This window comes from Astatotilapia calliptera, chromosome 14, assembly GCF_964374335.1.
Source record: "Astatotilapia calliptera chromosome 14, fAstCal68.1, whole genome shotgun sequence".
Lineage (NCBI taxonomy): Eukaryota > Metazoa > Chordata > Actinopteri > Cichliformes > Cichlidae > Astatotilapia > Astatotilapia calliptera.
In genome coordinates, this window is record NC_137435.1 from 7,641,662 (window position 1) to 7,659,383 (window position 17,722).

Genomic DNA, 17,722 nt, shown 5'->3' on the forward strand with positions numbered 1-17,722 from the left:
AGGTTTTAAAACTTTGCCCCTTTACACGCTCTGTATTCACTGTTCTGCCTTCAAGATCAGTAATCATTACAAACATTAGTTTGTTCACTGTGCAATCGGATTAAACCCAGGGACCTTTGAAAACCTTTTTGTATTTATTATCATGTTTTGTTGTTTTATATTAGTCGTTTCTTTTATTATGAGGGCGTGATGCTGTAAACTGTCTTCATGAGATCTTTACGAGTTAGAAAAAGGATGCACCGGCTACAAGTAAACTATACGAGTTTGACAGCAGTTAATATCAAATGACATGAACACAAAGAGTCACTTTGGCAGAGTGAGAAAGCAGACAAATCGGGTAACTTCTGTACCGATCAAACTTCTAAACGTAGACAAACTAAACGGAAGTGCATTCACTTACATATCTTCTGAGTTTTTTCTCCGGTGGTGATTTTCTCAGCCAGCCTTGGAAGATGATTTCTCCGCCGCTCATGTTTGTCAGTGTCTGCTGCTTCTTCTCGCTCTGAAACTGCGGTTTGCCACTAGTACATGATGGCTCCTTAGGGCTTGCCTGTTCAAAGTGCTGTCGGGGTTTGGCTCTCCCTGCTGCTGTCTGCTCCCCCCATTTGATAAAAATCAAAGTAGTGATGGTCGCAGATTTAGACAGTCGCTCCCAATGGTACCGTGTAAAACAAGAGGCGTGCAAAACGGTGCGATTCTGCTTTTAGGCAATTACGCACGACCGGCTGACGAAGAGCCGCCGCCAAACTCAACTGATGCAGGGTGAGGAAGTATCATAGGGTGTCTGCAGTTTGTTTTCCTTAGATACCACGCCCACCGTGAATAGAGGGATGGGCTGCACTGGGATGAACAGGATGGGGGAAGATCTGCTACTAAACAGCTCCCCAAGCGACTCCGGATAAAACAATATCAATTTGTCTCTAACACAACGAGCAGATCTAGAAGCGATTTTCTGTTATTTCAAACCCCGTACATTATTTTTCTCTAAATAATTAAAAATAAAAAAAAGTTGTATGAGCCCATAATGTGATCCAAGTATAGTTCGATATTATGAAAGACAGAAGGCAGTTTCTTAACTTTCTGCGTTTTGGAAAAACAGATAATATGGATTCAGGTAACAAATTTAACTTGGCAAAAAAAATTGGCATTTTCACACTAGTTGAAATGGGAAAAGGCACCATCTGGTGGGAAGTTAACATCTTGCTTTTAAAACCAACCTTGTTGGAAAAGTGAACCAGAAAATTAAAAGTAACCAGGTAATGCTTCCCTAGGAAGTATTGCTCATGTCATCAAGTATTCCTTGAAAACTAAAATGTATCAATTCAAATTCTGGCAATGAGCAATTCCCATTATAGAGGCAAACACAGAAATAAAAAAAAAATTAAAACAATCCTGAATATTACATTTATTTAATGTTTTCAAGACATACATAACTTTAACACATCCAAAATGCTTGAATTGTTTTTTCACAGAAGACAAGAATGAGAAAATCTTGGGAAAGGAACGACATCTTTTATGTTGTCGACACCAAGAATGCATTGCAAATATCGCTCAAATCCCAGTCCAAAGCCGCCATGAGGGACAGAGCCGAAACGCCTCAAGTCCAGATACCTGCAAAATTCACAAGTGTTTTTAGACTTCTTTTAATGTCCATTAAAATATCATAAATATACAGACGTTTTTACTATTATTACTTTACCAGCTATAGACGTCTTCTAATCCAGCCCTGGAAAAAAGTGCAATAATTGACACGAGATCAAGTTCTACAATAAATGCATGATTTCAATGGTTTTGTCCACTGCTGCATGAAAGTGCCACACAAATGCTCCGTATTTTGCACAGTACAATATATTCTTTTTTGTTTACAAACATCTAAATTCCTTTATATAAATTACAAGAGATGTGATTAAAAAGTTACAAGACTCCACCCATAAAAATAGAAAAACAATCATTTATGTAAAGCTGTCTGAACTCACCCATCAAGGTCACCTTCTTGTTAAACTCTGGACCACTTGCAGCACTGCTTCTAATTTCATATTGCTCCCTAGATGGCCTGTTCTGACCACCTGCGCACCCGAATTTCCAACATGAACCTTAAACTTGTGCAAACATCAACTTCCGTGACACAACATTTATGTCAAGGATCCTCATTTGTAATGGTAGCTAGATCTCTGGGTAAGACCCAGCGACCCACAGGAGATTTTAGTGGATGTGCATGCAGTGTCGATGTCTGAAGATGATCTATTAGGTCAGGAGTGCGAGAGCAGGCAAGGTGTTTTTTGATTTATTCCTTTATTTTAATTCATGTGCGAGCTGAATTCCTCCCCCAGGGTCAGAATAGCAATGCAGAGTTCTACAGTAACATCCTGAGATATCTGAGAGAGGAAATCCAGCTAAAATTACTTCAACTTCAATGCCATAATGTACCTTCACATAGTGCAATGAAACATTTTGTTTGGCCACAGAAACGCAGGTGCAGCGATATTCTTGCCAGATTTGCCCCTCTGCAACTTTGTTCTCTTCCCAAAAATGAAATTCAAGTTAAAAGGTCACCATTTTACCATATCAGAGGAGATCCAGCATGCATAAGTATAAAGGGACTGAACACAGACACAACCTTGGACAGGAGATCAATCAAATTTAGATCAGGTATGGTATCTTGATTTTTATGGGCAGAGTCATATAACTTTATGATCAAACTTCAGAAATAGCATCCCTTAAAAGTTTCCTTTCAGTGTAATATATTTAATGGGCAGTGAGGTAAAACACTAAGCCATGCAAAATAGATGCTAACCCATCTAGTCTGATACAACAAGATGTGTCAGAGACAAGGGAGGGGGGGGGGTACAGAGCATTTTCTTTATTTTAATCAGCCTCCGCAAGACTTAAACTGCACCAGCTGGCCCGGAGTCTCACAGGCAGGATTATGACTGCTCTGAATGCATTCAGGAAAAATTCTAAAGCAATTGAGGATAAATTGAAAAATGTAGTCGAAATCTTTTGGCATAAGCCTTCCTATACTCGTGGAGTATGAATTCTTACTCTTCCAGCCGAGCACTCAGCAGATTCAGCCTCTCCTCTCTTAGGGAGCCCCCACAGAGCTCTCCAACTCCTGGCACAAGAAGGTCCACTGCAGCTGCCTGCACAACAGTCAAAATCAGCTCAGATATGCAAATTACTGAAATACCCTAACTGACAAAGAAGGAAATGAGAGGTTAGATCATTCATTCACCCTGTTATACAGTATAACTGACTCTTACTGTACGCTCAGGATGATCCTGGTTGTCTCTTGCATAAAAAGGCTTCAGATCATAAGGATAATCAGTGACAAAGACTGGAATGTTGCCACAGTGTTTCACCAGGTACTTCTCGTGTTCTGTCTTAAGGTCACAGCCCCACTGTAGAAAAGAAGAGCCGTGTGGAATAAACTTGTTGTTAGCAAGCAGAGTGTAGAGGAAGAGATCTAGTTTGCAATATCAACATAAAAATGTAATCATTGCCACTCACATCTGTTGGGAAGGCAAATCTCTCTGAACTGCGGCGCAGGATGTCTATAGCTTCTCTGTAGGTAATCCTTAGAAAAGACACCAAATATTCCTTCAACTTTTGTCTCCATATTATTTATGTCATCCACTTTTTAAATGTGATATACAGAAAAGGAATAGACTTACACAGGAAAGCTATTCTTTATCATAGCATCTACAGTGTCCTTGAGATATATGAATGCAAGAGGAAACACATAAGTTGAGCTAATAATGAAGTCAGACAGAGTAATGGCTGGAGCCAGGTTATGTCCCCAAGTGTCCTTCAGGACTTACCCTGTGCCCAGGAGTCACATGCTTGTGAAACAAATCCACATCCTCCACACAGTGAGCCAATACATGCTCTGTGGCAAATCTGAACATGTCCTCCATAACCTAAGGAGCAGGCCAAGTTTAATAATTAAAGCTTTCCCAGGCAACTGTGCACAAGGGCAACTTTAAAAGTCACATGGGGAATTTGCAAAATTTGAAGTTCAGTACACAGAAATTATATGATGACATCAGTTCAGTTTATTTTAGATGCTTTTCTAATCTTACTGATCACACAGAACACTTAATACTACAAGCCACAATTAACCACACATGCATACAGCGGTTTATTTTGTACCATTTCAACACTTTATTTACCTCAAATTACAACCACTAACCTAGCAAGCATGGCTTTAGACTTTGGCCTAATATAGGACGCAAACTTTCAAACAAAAACTGACAAACAGAACAGCAGACATCTGTGAATTTGAAAGAAGGGAAGCCGAATTAATCTATAACCAGTACAGAAATATGTAGTATAGAATAAAAAGTTAACAGGCTTAAACATGTTATTCAATGTCCTGTTTGACTGACAAATAGCATTTTGTATCTGAGGTCGAATACAGATCAAATATGACATAGCTAACCTTAGTGAGATCCTCTAAGGACTGTGTGAAGGAGATCTCTGCCTCTACCATGTAAAACTCAGCCAGGTGGCGTCTGCTTTGGGAGTTCTCTGCACGGAAAGTTGGCCCAAATGTATAGACTTTAGAAAAAGCCCTAGAAGAGTATGAGTTATAAGTAGAAACATACTTTAGTGTACATAGCTGAATACAACTGATATGAATATGTAAGCTTTAGAATGTGCAGAAATTGATAAAGTAAAATGAAAGTAAAAAAACAATACGATTAAGCACTTAACATCCAATAGTTATCTGACAACAACGTAAAGTAAGTTGATTTCTCCTGTAATTTGTCAACTTTCTGTAGTTTACCTCACCCTGACACCACTTCCAAATGAAGTTGTCCAGACACGGTCAAGTAGGCTGGTACAGAGAAAAAGTTCTCTCCATCTGCATAATCTGGGCCTGATGGCTGTGTTAAAAGCGGGGATTTCAAGTTTTCAAACAGTGTCATAAATCTGCTCAGACTAAAGCACGGGGCTTTAACTTAAAAAAAAACAGAGCTGTTAGTGTGTTTAGATGCTCACCTCCACCTGAAAGAGCTCCCCTGCCCCTTCGCAGTCATTTGAGGTGATGATTGGAGTGTTAATCTCTACAAAGCCATTGTCCTGGAGGAAAAAAAGGTAAACAATAAAAAAAATAAAAAAAAACTCTTGCTCCTCATTTTTTATGAAACTCCTCCACTGATGTTCTCACCTTGAAATATGAGTGAATTGCTGCAGTGGCCTCACTTCGTATCCTCAACAGGGAGCTAAAAGCATTTGTTCTGCACCTGAGATGAGGAAATTGGCGAATATACTCAAGGCCATGTCGCTCTTTGATTTTAAAGGGAAAGTCCTTAAAAAGAAGAATATAAAACAAAATACAATAAAACTGTGATTCCTATAGCAACCATATAAACAGTTACAAAATGTGTATGAGAAATTTGTTCTTACCACAGGGTTGCATTCTCCAACTACATTGATTTGCTTAGCATCAAGTTCAACTGGTTGTTTTTGGTGTGGACTTTTCTTAAGAATGCCCGTGACTTCAACAGCACTACCAAATGTGAGCAACCTAAATTTGTGAGAAAAACAAAGAATATTCTAAGCATGCACTTTTCATGTCAGAAACTCTGTGGCAAAGGATTGTCTATAGGGAGTAATGCCAAAATGCTTACGGATCACTCAGCTCTGAACTTGCGACAACTTGCAATGACTGCAAGGAGCTCCCATCATTCACATGGAGAAAGACATTGGCTTTCTGAGCTCTAACCGAGCGAACCCATCCCTAAAACAAAGACACAGAACAAACTACACTCAGCTATTCCATCTGGTAAAACAAAATGTGCACATTTTGCATACATAATCAGGATGTTGGTCATTTGAGAACTCACTGCTTGTTCTTTCTCAACATGGCACATAAATGCATAGAATGTGGTACGATATTATTTGAAAGTAAGTGAGAAAGTGCAGCATTAGGCATTAGGGTATGGGTGTTGTGATGTACTGGTACTAACAATAACCATGATCATTTCAAATGGAATTCTGAGATTATCAAATTGAATAATGAATTAATAATATTGCACTTAAGCAGATTATTTGTGGATTTTGTTTACATCCGATATTTGGAAGTGACCTTGGGCAACATATTGTAAAAAGAAAACCCTCTATGAATGTGTGAGTGGTCAATAAAACTAGAAAGATGCTACAAAAACGCAGCTCGTTTATGTTTATACAGTTATTTTTATGGACTCTTTCTCTCCACCTAATAATACACTTGTTTTGAGTGTAACTTAGAGGCAAAACAAGATGTTTTACTACAGTCGCATAGCGGCATAGTGAAAATATGATAATGTGGTGATGTAACAGATTTTCAGCTAGTGATGGCTGGGAGTCAGCAAAAAAATATTTAGGGTTAGCAGTGGTTAACTTTCACAAATACCAGTTTTGTTTGTCGCTACTTAACTTCCACGCATGCACCCAGGCAAATTAGCATAAAGTGGTTTTTACAAAAATTGTTATTTATTTACTACCTACAAGTTTCAGCAGAATTTGCATAAGGGTGAAGTTTGTTTAGCAGATTCTTAGCAATCACATATAACAAGCCACCATTGTTGTGAGTTAAATGAGCTTGAGTTCCTGCGGCAGGGTTGATCGCACAAATAAGCGCAGTTACCAGAAAATACTAACCAATAAACATAACTTACCTGAACTTTGATGTTAGATCCCAATTCTGCCCCAGACAGCGCTTGGGACACTCTTAGTTTAGTTGGTGTATTCTTACAATAATGTCTAATACCTGCCGCTATTCCCCGAGATACTGAGGTGGCTGATGCAAAAGAAAGGACTTTAGCTGCCGACTGCAACATTGTGACAAATGCTGTTGTTTCAGATGCAGAACCTGCTAAAAGCACAACATGCTACTATCACAATCTGAAGACTCAGAAGACAATATATTTAACAGGTGTATTAGATGCACCGCATTTTGTCTGGAGTTGACTTTCAGATTTCACGCTGTCTGAGACTGAATGCAACGCTTCCTGTTTAGGTCATTCGCCATTCGTCCAATCCAGTCACGTGGTTTATTAAACTCCAATCACGTTTCTGTTTCTTGCTGCAGGGAGTTGTAGTGTTATTTAAAGACGAACGTATAAAAAAATTACTCAGGAGGGTTGGAATTATTATTTTTCCACAGACATAGTATTAACATTGGATTATTTTAAATTAACAGTATAATCTACATTGTTTAGTCGTATTTATTTATTTATTTATTTATTTTCTAACAGGGGGAACCATAAAACATGAAAATACTATACACTGTTCAAAGCTTTGTAAGAAGCTTTGCTGCAATGCCCCTCTTACTCCCCATATGAGTAATGACAGTGCGTAGATGGATTTTGTGATCTTGGATGTATTAACGTGTCAAATGTCCCATTACCAGTAAAAATAAAAAGAAGGGAAAAAAATCTCTCTTCAGGTAGATTGGTAGAAGATTTCACGCAAAGGTCAGTCAACCCCGCTAACTTCCAAAATTTCCAAAACATTTTCGGCTGTGAAGCGAACACATGTGGAGTGAGTCAGGAGTGTAATGAAGCAAGCCGAACAGCTATCACAGCCACGTGGAAATGTTCTTTAATCTTTCGTGATGTATCTGCCGTCAGTGTGGGGTTCATTTGCGCGTAAACCTCGTTAATTCAATACCCACAACGACACTGGGTCTCTTCCCACCATTTGCTGCTGGAGTAAATCAGATCACGCCAGCAATATAATAAGATGCCATGGACTATTATTCACCTGGTCTCGCCTGTCAGCTTTGGAGCCCCTGACCAGAGCCGGGTGTCTCCACCTCCGGCTGCTTATGACACATCATCATTAAAGTCAACATGATGCATTTGAAACGTTAGCAAGGTCATTGATATTAATTATCTCCAGCCTGGATGGAGCAGTTATGTCCATGGCCTTATTTTAACAGGAAGCAGAACAATTCTATTTTTTGATTAATTGACAAAAAACATAAAATGCTTCCTTTTTCTGTCATTTTTGGCATCTGGGTTTGAAAACCCGCCACTTTCAATACACCAAAATGAACTGTATGTATCCTGTCAGAATAATGAACTGGTCTCCGTTTAGTTTAATGTCGCGCAATATCTTACTCTACCACAAGGTAGTGCTGTAGCTCTATGATATTTCTTCTCCCTTTAAAAATTCCCACCTAGTGTAGATTTATTCATTTACCCCCGAGTTGCTTCCAATATATTATTCATTTGAAGCTCCGAGGCCTACTGAAATGAAAGCAAGCTGGCATTGTTATGTTCTCTCTGCAGTTCTACCAACCACAATGCAAAGAACCTGCTGGCTTTGGTTGGCAGCGGATAGTCCAGCGCACAGTCAGTTCACGTTGCATCCAAAACTGTTTTCTCCGCATCAACAGGAACAGCGAGGTTGCAGTGCCCACAGTGCATAGCTCTGATTGATTTGAATTTTTTTCCGTGACAACTTGCACGTGGGAGAGATACTTGATGGGGTGTCGCATTTTTTATTTCCACAGATTCTCATCCTCCCACAAGAACCACAAAACAATATATGCACGAAACTAGGTAAACACAGTAGGGGTATGACTTTAAAACTGTTGCATAACTACGGGAAAAAAAATAAGAAGAAAAGGGGAGAAAAAAAGCAAAGTAAAACGCTATTCCTTCTATAACAAGAAAAGAATTAAATAGTTCTCCCTGTTAGAACTGTAGCTCCCTCTTCTTTTAGCCTCTACAGGTAGGAGAGTTGTTTGGCAGCGGTCTGACAACTGCAATAGAGCTTAACAACTTGTTAAAATCAATACAAGATTAGTCAGCAAAACAAAGGATTTTGCTGTAAAAGCTTTGATCTCAGGAGGATCACTGAACTTGGAGGGCAAGTGCATCCCTATTGACAGCCTCCCCATGCCCCCTTTCACCAGCCTTCAGCTGCCCCTCCAAATATTCTGCATTCTCAAAAGGAAGGGTGCATTGATTTTATGTAACATGGGTCGTTAAGTGCTGATTAGACCATTATAGTGATGTGATTTCAGGGAATGGGTTTTGGTGACAGGCAGCCAAACACAAATCAAAAGGAACTAACAACCCTTACTAAAAGAGATTTGGGCTGCTGCACTGCTTTACCTATGACTTACTACTACAATACTCTGTTTGTGTGGGTTTATATGTAATGTGCCAGTTTGAGCAATCTCCAACTGAGCGAAAATGCCGAAGTAAACTGCTCAAGATATTCACTCTGAAAATGATACTAACCATCACAGATAGATCATTTTTTCTTTGTAAAATAAAAATGGTGTATTTGTCCTTGTGCTTAGATAGTCCATCGATTATTCCTTTAAAACAAAAAATTCGGACAAACTCTTTATACTATTTTATAAAGCAAAAATGCAATGGCTGCTGGTTCTCAATGCTCAATATTTTTGCAAATATTGTATATATTTTGATAGAAATATACACTATTAACAATATTATTTACACTGTTTAAGATTTTCCATCTAATTTACTTGTAAAGTAACATTTATGAGCATCTTTTGAAACCTGTGTCTAGAAAATTCTGCAAAGAAAAGGAAACATAAAGACTATCTGACATCATGTTAGGCTTTCCCTCTCAAAGTGGAATAAATTAATCATTGTAGGAAAAATAACTGCAATTGTTACTGTGGGGTTGTCCCCTGTCAGACCAACCACGATGATTACATTCATCCTTTTCTGTTTTTACTCAGTGTGTACTTTGTGTTAAATGTGTTCCATACAGGGTCTGTTTTTTTTCTCGCGAGCTACATCAAAGACAACTTTAATGGCAATCACCTTGTGAACACTGTGTTTTATAAAGTTCTTGCTAACTTATTTTTAAAAAAAAACGCTCTTCTGGGTCAAATTTGACAGGTTCCTGTGGAGCTACGCATCTTGCCCTGCTCAGAAGTCTCCTTATAATTCACTCCCTGGCTCAAGGTTGGCAAGGAAGAGCAATAAAGTTGCTTCTCTGATTGCACTATTTTTCTCATACTGTGCCTCACAATGTGTCACAGGATTTCTGCATTGCTTTTTATGATATATTGTAGCAGAGAACCATCAAGTCAGTTCATGGAAGCAACAATCCTATGGATAAGAGGGTGGTGACTACTGTGTGCCAAGTTTCTAAATGTGGCTTCAAAATTTACATATATTCTAATATAGGAGACAGTATCACAGACAAAAAAGTTGGACCATTTACAATACAGCTTTAAACTTAAACAGTGTCTTTAACAATTTGTCATTTCAACCCTTTCTTTTCTTTCACTGGAAGCAGTCAAAGACCAGGCACTCTTGAGATAGTTAAGAATAGATGATGAAAAATAGAAAAGCAGAGGGGTAATATCACAGTATTGTTACATATTACACATAGGCCACAGTCAAATGAAACAATTCATTCTCATCCGCTTCACAGCAGCATCACATGTCGGTTTTGGCTTTATGAGGACATAGTGTGGGCTCTGCTTCATTTCCCCAGGTTCCTTAATTTAACTTTGCAAGAGCTGGACGCAGCTCCCTTATCCTCATTTACAGGATAATTTGCAGAAATCATCCTAAATGGTAACTCTTAATTGTGATGCAGGAATTCTAGTTTTATCTATGTAACACCACAGGATTTATTTTCTTAACTTGTTGGGGGTGTAGCTTGAGAATGCCTGTCTAGGGATACTCACATAGCACATCAGTGGGATGTTTTTATAATCCGCTGCTAAACCCAATGTCTTTCAGGATATTCAGCTCTTCAGGATATTTTACTGTTATAAAATGCAGCTACGTTGCTGCTGTGGCCAGTTATTCACTTCTCCATAGCACAAGGAAAGAAAAAGAAAAAAGAAGATTTTTGCCAAATTCTGTTCTCCACTACTTTTTCAGCACACATATGTCCTATTTTAAGAATACAAGCTAAATAGTTAACACAGTTAACAGCAAACCACATATGAGCAGTGAAAATAGCTCTTTTCAGCTTGTGTGGGAACATTACTCAGCAGTAGCATAAACATGTCCTTCCCCTACTGATATATTTCATTTACCTTACAGGGGATGAAATCTGGTTTCATTTCTGTGAGCAAAACATTATTCCTTTATATAATAAAAATAACTTATTAGCTTTGTAAAAAAAATCATGTAATTTGAGTTGTGAGGCTTCAGCTGGTCCGGGGCAACACCGTCTATTCTGTAGGCAAGAATTTTCGAGACGTGCATTTAATCACAAAGGTCAGAGTGCTGAAGTAAATGGTGTGATACCCCTGGGGCAGTTGTGTGTCTTTGCCAAGGGCAGTTTTGAAAAGTCAGTTCTGCAGTGTTATAATGTTCTCCTACGTTATAACACTTCCGCTCACGCCGGCACACATCCATCTGTCCTTGTTGTGCCCTACTGTCCTGCTCAGGTGATCTGAAATTAAATATATTTTATTATAACACATAAGCCAGCAGCCTTATTTTCTTTGAATTTCATACATATGCAACCATGTGAGCAAATGCTCTGTCAGCATATAGCAGCATAAATCTAAGCCTAATTATGTTATTTTATCCAGACACAGCAACTAACCTCTAATTAGCCAAACAATAAATGGTAATGTCTTGCTCTTCCATGTGGCCATTTGAGTTAAACTCAGTGCAGTAAAATGGATATGCAGCATTTCTATTTTTCAGTCACTTATATACACAATGGCCTAAGACCACGTGCTATTAATTATAAAACAGTTAACATTTACCAAAATTTGGCATCTTTTCACATCTACTTTAAAGAGAAAGTTTAAATTTTGTAAAATAGAACGACAAAGAAGCGTACTTAAATACACAGAGAGGAAAAAGCAAACAAATATATTTTTTAATAGCATCTCTGCTGCACCACAACACTGTCCTCCAGATGCCTCTGATTTGTGCATCTGATTTATTCATGCAGTCAATTCCAATTCAAGCACCTTTGTTGTAGAGCAACAGAAACAGTGGAAAATCATCACTTTTTATTTGATAAGACAAAACAATGCAATGTAAGCTGGGAGTTGGGACTGTAGCTGCACACCTCCTGAAACATTATGTCATGATGAAAGGAGCTGGTATTGTGTATATTCAGCAAACACTGTTTTCTGGAAAGTCTCTTTCTGTGGCAAATTCTACTTTTTGAAGTAAACCTTTTTGTGAATCTGTTCCTCTATTTCCCAATATATTTCTCATTTCCTCTCAGTGACAGGCATTAAATACAGGAAGTGATTTTTTTTCATTAAAATTAAGTTTTGATAGTTTTTGACAGCATCACTTATCCCACGAAAAGTAAAGAGATATTTTTATTGAACTATTATTGTTTTTCTTCACAGCTGATTAACTGGAGACAAAATCTATGTCTATGTATTTATATCTGGTTGATATTTTTCAGCGACATTTTATTAAAGTAAATATGTTATTTATGTTTACACATGTTGTTTAGTAGCTACAGTGATGATAGTGATGGAAACTGAAGGAATACAAAGCTGCTCCGATAAGCGGTCTCTAAAAACTCCACATAGAAACATAAAAACTGTGCTTCCGTGCGTGTGTGTTTGTGTATTTGTCCGAGTGTGTGTGTGGCCTTTCTGTTTCAAATCTAAACAGTGTTGAGTATGCCACACACAGGCATCCTTCAAAATATTTCAAAAAGATCTTTCAAAAAGAAAGCGATTGAAAATCCTGAGGTTAAAAACATTTTTCCCCTGACAGAAATAGTAATATTGTTTTCATTCTTTTTCCCTGCAAAATGGTTGCGTGTGTGGTCTGTGTGCGGCTGTGGAAGGGGCTCAGCAATTTTACACGATCTACATTTTAAGAAAAGTCGATAGAAAAAAAATATGAAAGAGTACAAGACTGTCTAATTTCCACAACCTTAAAGTTGGACTGGCAGGCTTTTTTGTGTGGTAAATGAAATGAGAGGCCTGGTGTCACACAATTCAAATGCACAACGTGGAAATAAATCTCCCAAGGCTGATCTACATAATAGTATTTGTAATGGGCCCAACAAATCTGTAACCAAAACAATTCTGTCAGGCTGACTTCAGGCTTTATATTTCAGACAGCAATGCACACAATCCTACTTTCAAAAACAAACATAGGAAACAAAACATCTGATTTCTGCGTGTTGCTATTTTTGTTCTTTTTAATAAGAGAGGCATCATTTGCTGAGAACCTCTATTGTCCTGTGGAAAGTGCAAAACAATTTCTACGAATCACTATCTCTAATATTTAACGATTTCTTGATCCAGTAGTATGCAGATGTTTCTTGCATTTGTTGACTTACATTTCATTTAATACAAACTGTTCATGTGTGGGTGCCATACAGACCATGCACTTAAAAAAGTGTCAATAAGGTTAGCAAAGCGTTTGTTAAAAAGCTGTCTGAAGCTAGAGATTGCTACTAACTAGAACCTAACTAACTCTTCACTGAGTGGCAGGTATAAAATTCCCACCTCTGACTAAAGCAACTAAAGCTTGCACAAGCTAAATTCAAACAGCTCCAGTCCTCAGCTTTTTGTCAATAAACAGGTCTGTTGTTTCTTTGATAAATTGTAACTCTAAAGCCTTCATGTGTTTTTCAGCCATCTCAAAAAAGCACATGAAGCTCATTTAAACTAACAAAACTGCTTCCAAAGTATATTGAAAGAAGCATCAGAGGTTTTAGAAAAAGGATTTCAACACTGATATACTAACATAACCTACTGACCAAAAGAGAGCTGACTCATTTAAAGAATATGCAACCTTTTCTACAGCTTTATATATTTTTAATACGTCTGTGCCACTAAATGTTTTGCAGCAGCTCAATCCTATTAAATATACATAAGCCTTGTTTCAGCCCTGACGGCAGATTATCTCCACCGAGAATGAAAATTACATTGCCTTTCTGGTTTCTCGTTGCATCTGCCTATGATTAACATGTTCTCAGTTTCAACGCACATTTATATGATGAGAGAGAGCTGGTTCTCTGGACGCTCTAAAATATCTCGCAGAGAAATGTTCGCATCCTACGTTCATGAAACTTTTTAAAAACACTTTTCATACCGTTGCCTTTACTTTTTATCCCCGCGGTCCTACTAAACGAAAAGGAGAGGAGAGCCTCTGACTGATCATTGCTGGTGCTCACGTCATAGACAAAAATCAATAACAACTATTTTTTCATGGATATAAAGTACTACATGATAAGCTGTCTTAAAACATTAAGCATTTGCTAACCTTTCAGTCAACCAAACTGCTTCCAGACACTGGGTTTGAGTGTGTCCTGATCCTGTGCTACGGACAGATTTGACCTCAGGCATAATTAGCCTAATAAAAGCATTAGTTATGCTGTCAATATGATTTGCATAATGTGCCAAGGCAGTTTCATTCCTGAATGCAAGCGGTGTCCGAGTGACTTAAAATGCTGCAGTGACATTTCTTTGGGTCCTTTGTTCACACCTGTCAGGGGAAATGTGATGGGAGATGGCGGACGCAGCTGTGGCTTCCGCCTCCAGTGAGTCCACAAAGATCCTGAAGTCCAGTATACATCAACCAAACAGCAGCAAACATTTCTAAAGCAGAAATACAAGAGTTTCATCTTATGCTGACAGGATTCATTTCTTACAGCATTGACTCATAATCCATGAAGGTCAGGATGAAATGGAGAAGTGACATAATCTTAGTATTTTCCCAATGAGAAAATACATAAAATAGCACAACTGACTTACATTATATAATTTTTCAGAAAAAGTAAAGCATTTTCTAAGATATGCAAATACATTTCTCTCTTTAATACATGCAGCGGTAACAGCATCTAATTTTAACACTCTGCAGTCACTGTGCTCCCACTAAGAAACCCCACATAGAGCATTGACTTTGAGAGGACCAGCTTTGATATTGCTCCACCTCACAGGTTATCAATTGTCTTGGCTATGTGTGCCTCCGTCAAAATGACTTCAATACCAAAAGCTGTGTTATGAGTCATTTACACTAGTTCAAAAGTCAGAATGTTAGGTTATGTTGCCCTAGAGTAGGGCAGTAAAAGCTATCTTACAGGGCTCTTTAGCCTCATTTTAAGAGAATAATGCTTCTCATATTACAAGCATGCAGCACTGTACTGTTTAGGGTGCTAGTACTGCACATTTTCCATTTCCCTTTGCAGCATGAGAGGCAACAATGGCCTTTGGTTGACCCGTGGAAATATGACACGTTGAAAACCATCATGTCTTTCTTATTTCCAGAGTTCAACTTCGCTGTCTACTTCTGCTGCTGCTGTGTTTTGTCATCAAGGTGGGCATTCACATGAGACCTAAACCTTGAGGACAATTCAGTCTCACCTCTCTATGGCCAGTTGGTTTACCATTTCTTGCCCCATTAATTTTTATGATTGGTCCACCATTTGCATAACTGGTAGAGAAGGGAATGTGGACCTGAATGATTAAAGACAGAATAAGAGGCAGTCCTGTTCAGTCAGGCATATGGTGTTATGGGGCTACACAGCAGATGTGGACCATCATACCAACATTATTTTATGGATGTCGGGAAAACTTGAACAAGTGTAGCCAGTCATGGAAAGGTGGTGCTCTTTGCCAACTACATTGCCGATCTGAACAAAATAGATGCAGCTGTCTGTCATGTAATAACAGCACCTGAGACTGACAGGCAAAAGAAAACAACAGACAGCAGGTGTTTCATTTTTGTAGTTGTTTTCAGACTAAGAAACTGATTCATTGAGGGAATGGATGGCTGGTCCTCAGTATGAATCAACCTTTTACTGATTTTAACAGGAAATACCTTTGGCAGTGTTTATCCAACTCAGGTCCAGAGTGGTAAAATTATCAGTGAGAGGAAAACAGATGAAGTGTGAAAGCAATGTGAAGATAGAACTCAGCATAGGTAATGAGAAATACAGCAGTTCATGGATGAGTTTTAGAGAAATGCTTTTCCTCCACTGGTTACAGTGATATTAACGTCATGCAAAAAGCACAGCTGTGTTCTTGGTTGGTCAAAGAAGCAGTGGTAGATGTAAAGTGGGATCAAATCCACATTTTGGCTACATCCCCAAGCAATGGTGGAGACCCATCTTACAAATATAGTTCCTGCCCATCCAGCTGTTGACAACAAAGGCACAAAGGAAGAGCACAAAGGAAACATGTCAACAAAAGGAGCTGAAATGATGTTTCTTTGTTTGATTAATGCAAGCTTTTGTGTGCACATTTTAAAACAGACACTGATATCGTGTTGGAGCTGAGTTGTACTAATATCAAAAGATCATTTTTCATATTTGCTGCCATCAGATATATAGCTTTAATTGATTTAAAGTGCAGATTCTGTACACCCTGCCACACAAATGGCAACAGCAAATTTGTAAGGTTTTAACGAGGCTATTCATCAGTATCAGCAGTAATTCAGTCCTTACTGCTGGCACATAGTCTGCTGTTTTCTTCAGCCTTTTTTTTACTTTAAGTTTTTAGCCACATAGTAAGGTAGCCACAGTTGCTCTTGGCATCAGTATTAACTTTACAGATAAATTTTTAGTTTAGAAAAAATCGACTCATCCATCATTGAGGTGTGTTGTAGCAATTATTGTGGAGGTCAAAGTGCTGTTATTATGATTCTACCAAAGAATAAGGTTCTATGAATTAAAGGACACTCTGACTGCACGTGCTCTCTGCTAGCAGGACTCTCTGTTCCCTGTAAAGAAATCCTCTTTGCCAAAGGCATGTGAGGCTCAAGGCTCAGACTGTCTCAAGAAAAAATGAGAGTCACAGATTTGAAATTTCCTTTTGGTCAGACTAGGTGAAGCAATCATCAGAGTGTGATCATTTCTTGTGATGCTAGGCCTCCATACAGAGAGATCAGCACTTTCCTTGACTCACATCAATGCTAAGTGAATAAGAACAAATGTGAAAATTCAGCCTGCTTACGTCAAACGGGCCATGTTGCTTTCTTCTGGGCAGCGAGCTCAGCTCTGCCTGCAGAGAGTGTAAATGTTCTAGGTTCCCTCGCTGCCACCACATACTAGCAGCTAACTCCCGCACCACCCTGCCTGCTAACAGGATTATCCCCTGAGCTGCACTTACTTCAACAAAGTTATCAAGTTTAAAAACAGTCTCCTGGTGGCTTTTGTGATATCAAAGGATTGGTCCTCAACTTTGACAGGTTAATTAATAGTCAAGTTTTGCACTGCATCCCTCGAGGCTTGCTCGTCTTATGCCAGTTAAACAAATTCACTGCAGAAAAGTTGATATTAATAGACTGCACTTGATATACTGGTGATTCAGCCACATGTTCAGTCCATGTGAGAATTTAATAAGTTCAATGTCTAAACAGGTGGCAGAGCGTGTTTCACTAAATAACGGCACACGGCGAACTATATTTCATTATCATAATGCATCAAATTAGCCTCATTAAAGGCTTGTGAAATGTGTAGCAGGGTGAGAATTAACATTTGTGTAATGTACCAAGGTGTAATGTAGATATGAAAATCTTCACAGTCCGAGGTGGTAGGAACATGAATATAAGGGAAGGTAACATAAGTGTGCTGTGGTTTGAGATGCAGCGATAGATAATATCATCCACAATAGACTGTGTATAAAACAAACGCAAAAAATAAACACAAAATATTCCCTTTATTTTTTTTTCTACCTTAAGACTACACAGGGTCACTGATGTAGCTCTAAGAGGTATCTACATTTGCATTTTATTTACAGCTCACTTTGATGTCCTCATATTTACACAGTCAAATAGAAGCGCTAAAA

The 17,722-nt window shown here is 38.5% G+C and overlaps 2 protein-coding genes across 3 annotated transcripts in view; both read right to left on the minus strand.

Annotated features, from left to right (window-relative positions):
* Nucleotides 1-754, minus strand: part of gab2 (GRB2-associated binding protein 2) — a 32,939-nt gene extending 32,185 nt beyond the window's left edge. For both annotated transcript variants that reach the window (XM_026192504.2, XM_026192503.2), the window contains exon 1: nt 401-754. In XM_026192504.2, coding sequence (XP_026048289.1) covers nt 401-472 — 72 coding nt within the window. In that variant the 5' untranslated portion in view covers nt 473-754. The remainder of the gene's footprint in view (nt 1-400) is intronic.
* Nucleotides 755-1,390: 636 nt separating this feature from the next.
* nars2 (asparaginyl-tRNA synthetase 2, mitochondrial) lies at nt 1,391-7,017 on the minus strand. The gene is made up of 14 exons (XM_026193588.2): nt 6,663-7,017; nt 5,634-5,743; nt 5,410-5,530; nt 5,171-5,311; nt 5,002-5,082; nt 4,792-4,886; nt 4,439-4,571; nt 3,819-3,917; nt 3,672-3,709; nt 3,508-3,574; nt 3,261-3,398; nt 3,043-3,140; nt 1,700-1,726; nt 1,391-1,611 (listed from the first exon to the last, which is right to left on the minus strand). The coding sequence occupies exons 1-14, from the start codon at nt 6,822-6,824 to the stop codon at nt 1,467-1,469; spliced, it is 1,455 nt and encodes a 484-aa protein (XP_026049373.1). The 5' UTR covers nt 6,825-7,017; the 3' UTR covers nt 1,391-1,466.
* Nucleotides 7,018-17,722: the final 10,705 nt, after the last annotated feature.

Excerpts from the sequence above, each read along its gene's own strand:
- nars2 (XM_026193588.2), bottom strand. The coding sequence starts at position 6,824 with ATGTTGCAGTCGGCAGCTAAAGTCCTTTCTTTTGCATCAGCCACCTCA. Across the intron at positions 5,531-5,633 it reads AGTTCAGAGCTGAGTGATCC|GTTGCTCACATTTGGTAGTG; the intron begins GTAAGCATTTTG and ends TCACAAATTTAG. Across the intron at positions 3,710-3,818 it reads ATGTGACTCCTGGGCACAGG|GACACTGTAGATGCTATGAT; the intron begins GTAAGTCCTGAA and ends ATATATCTCAAG.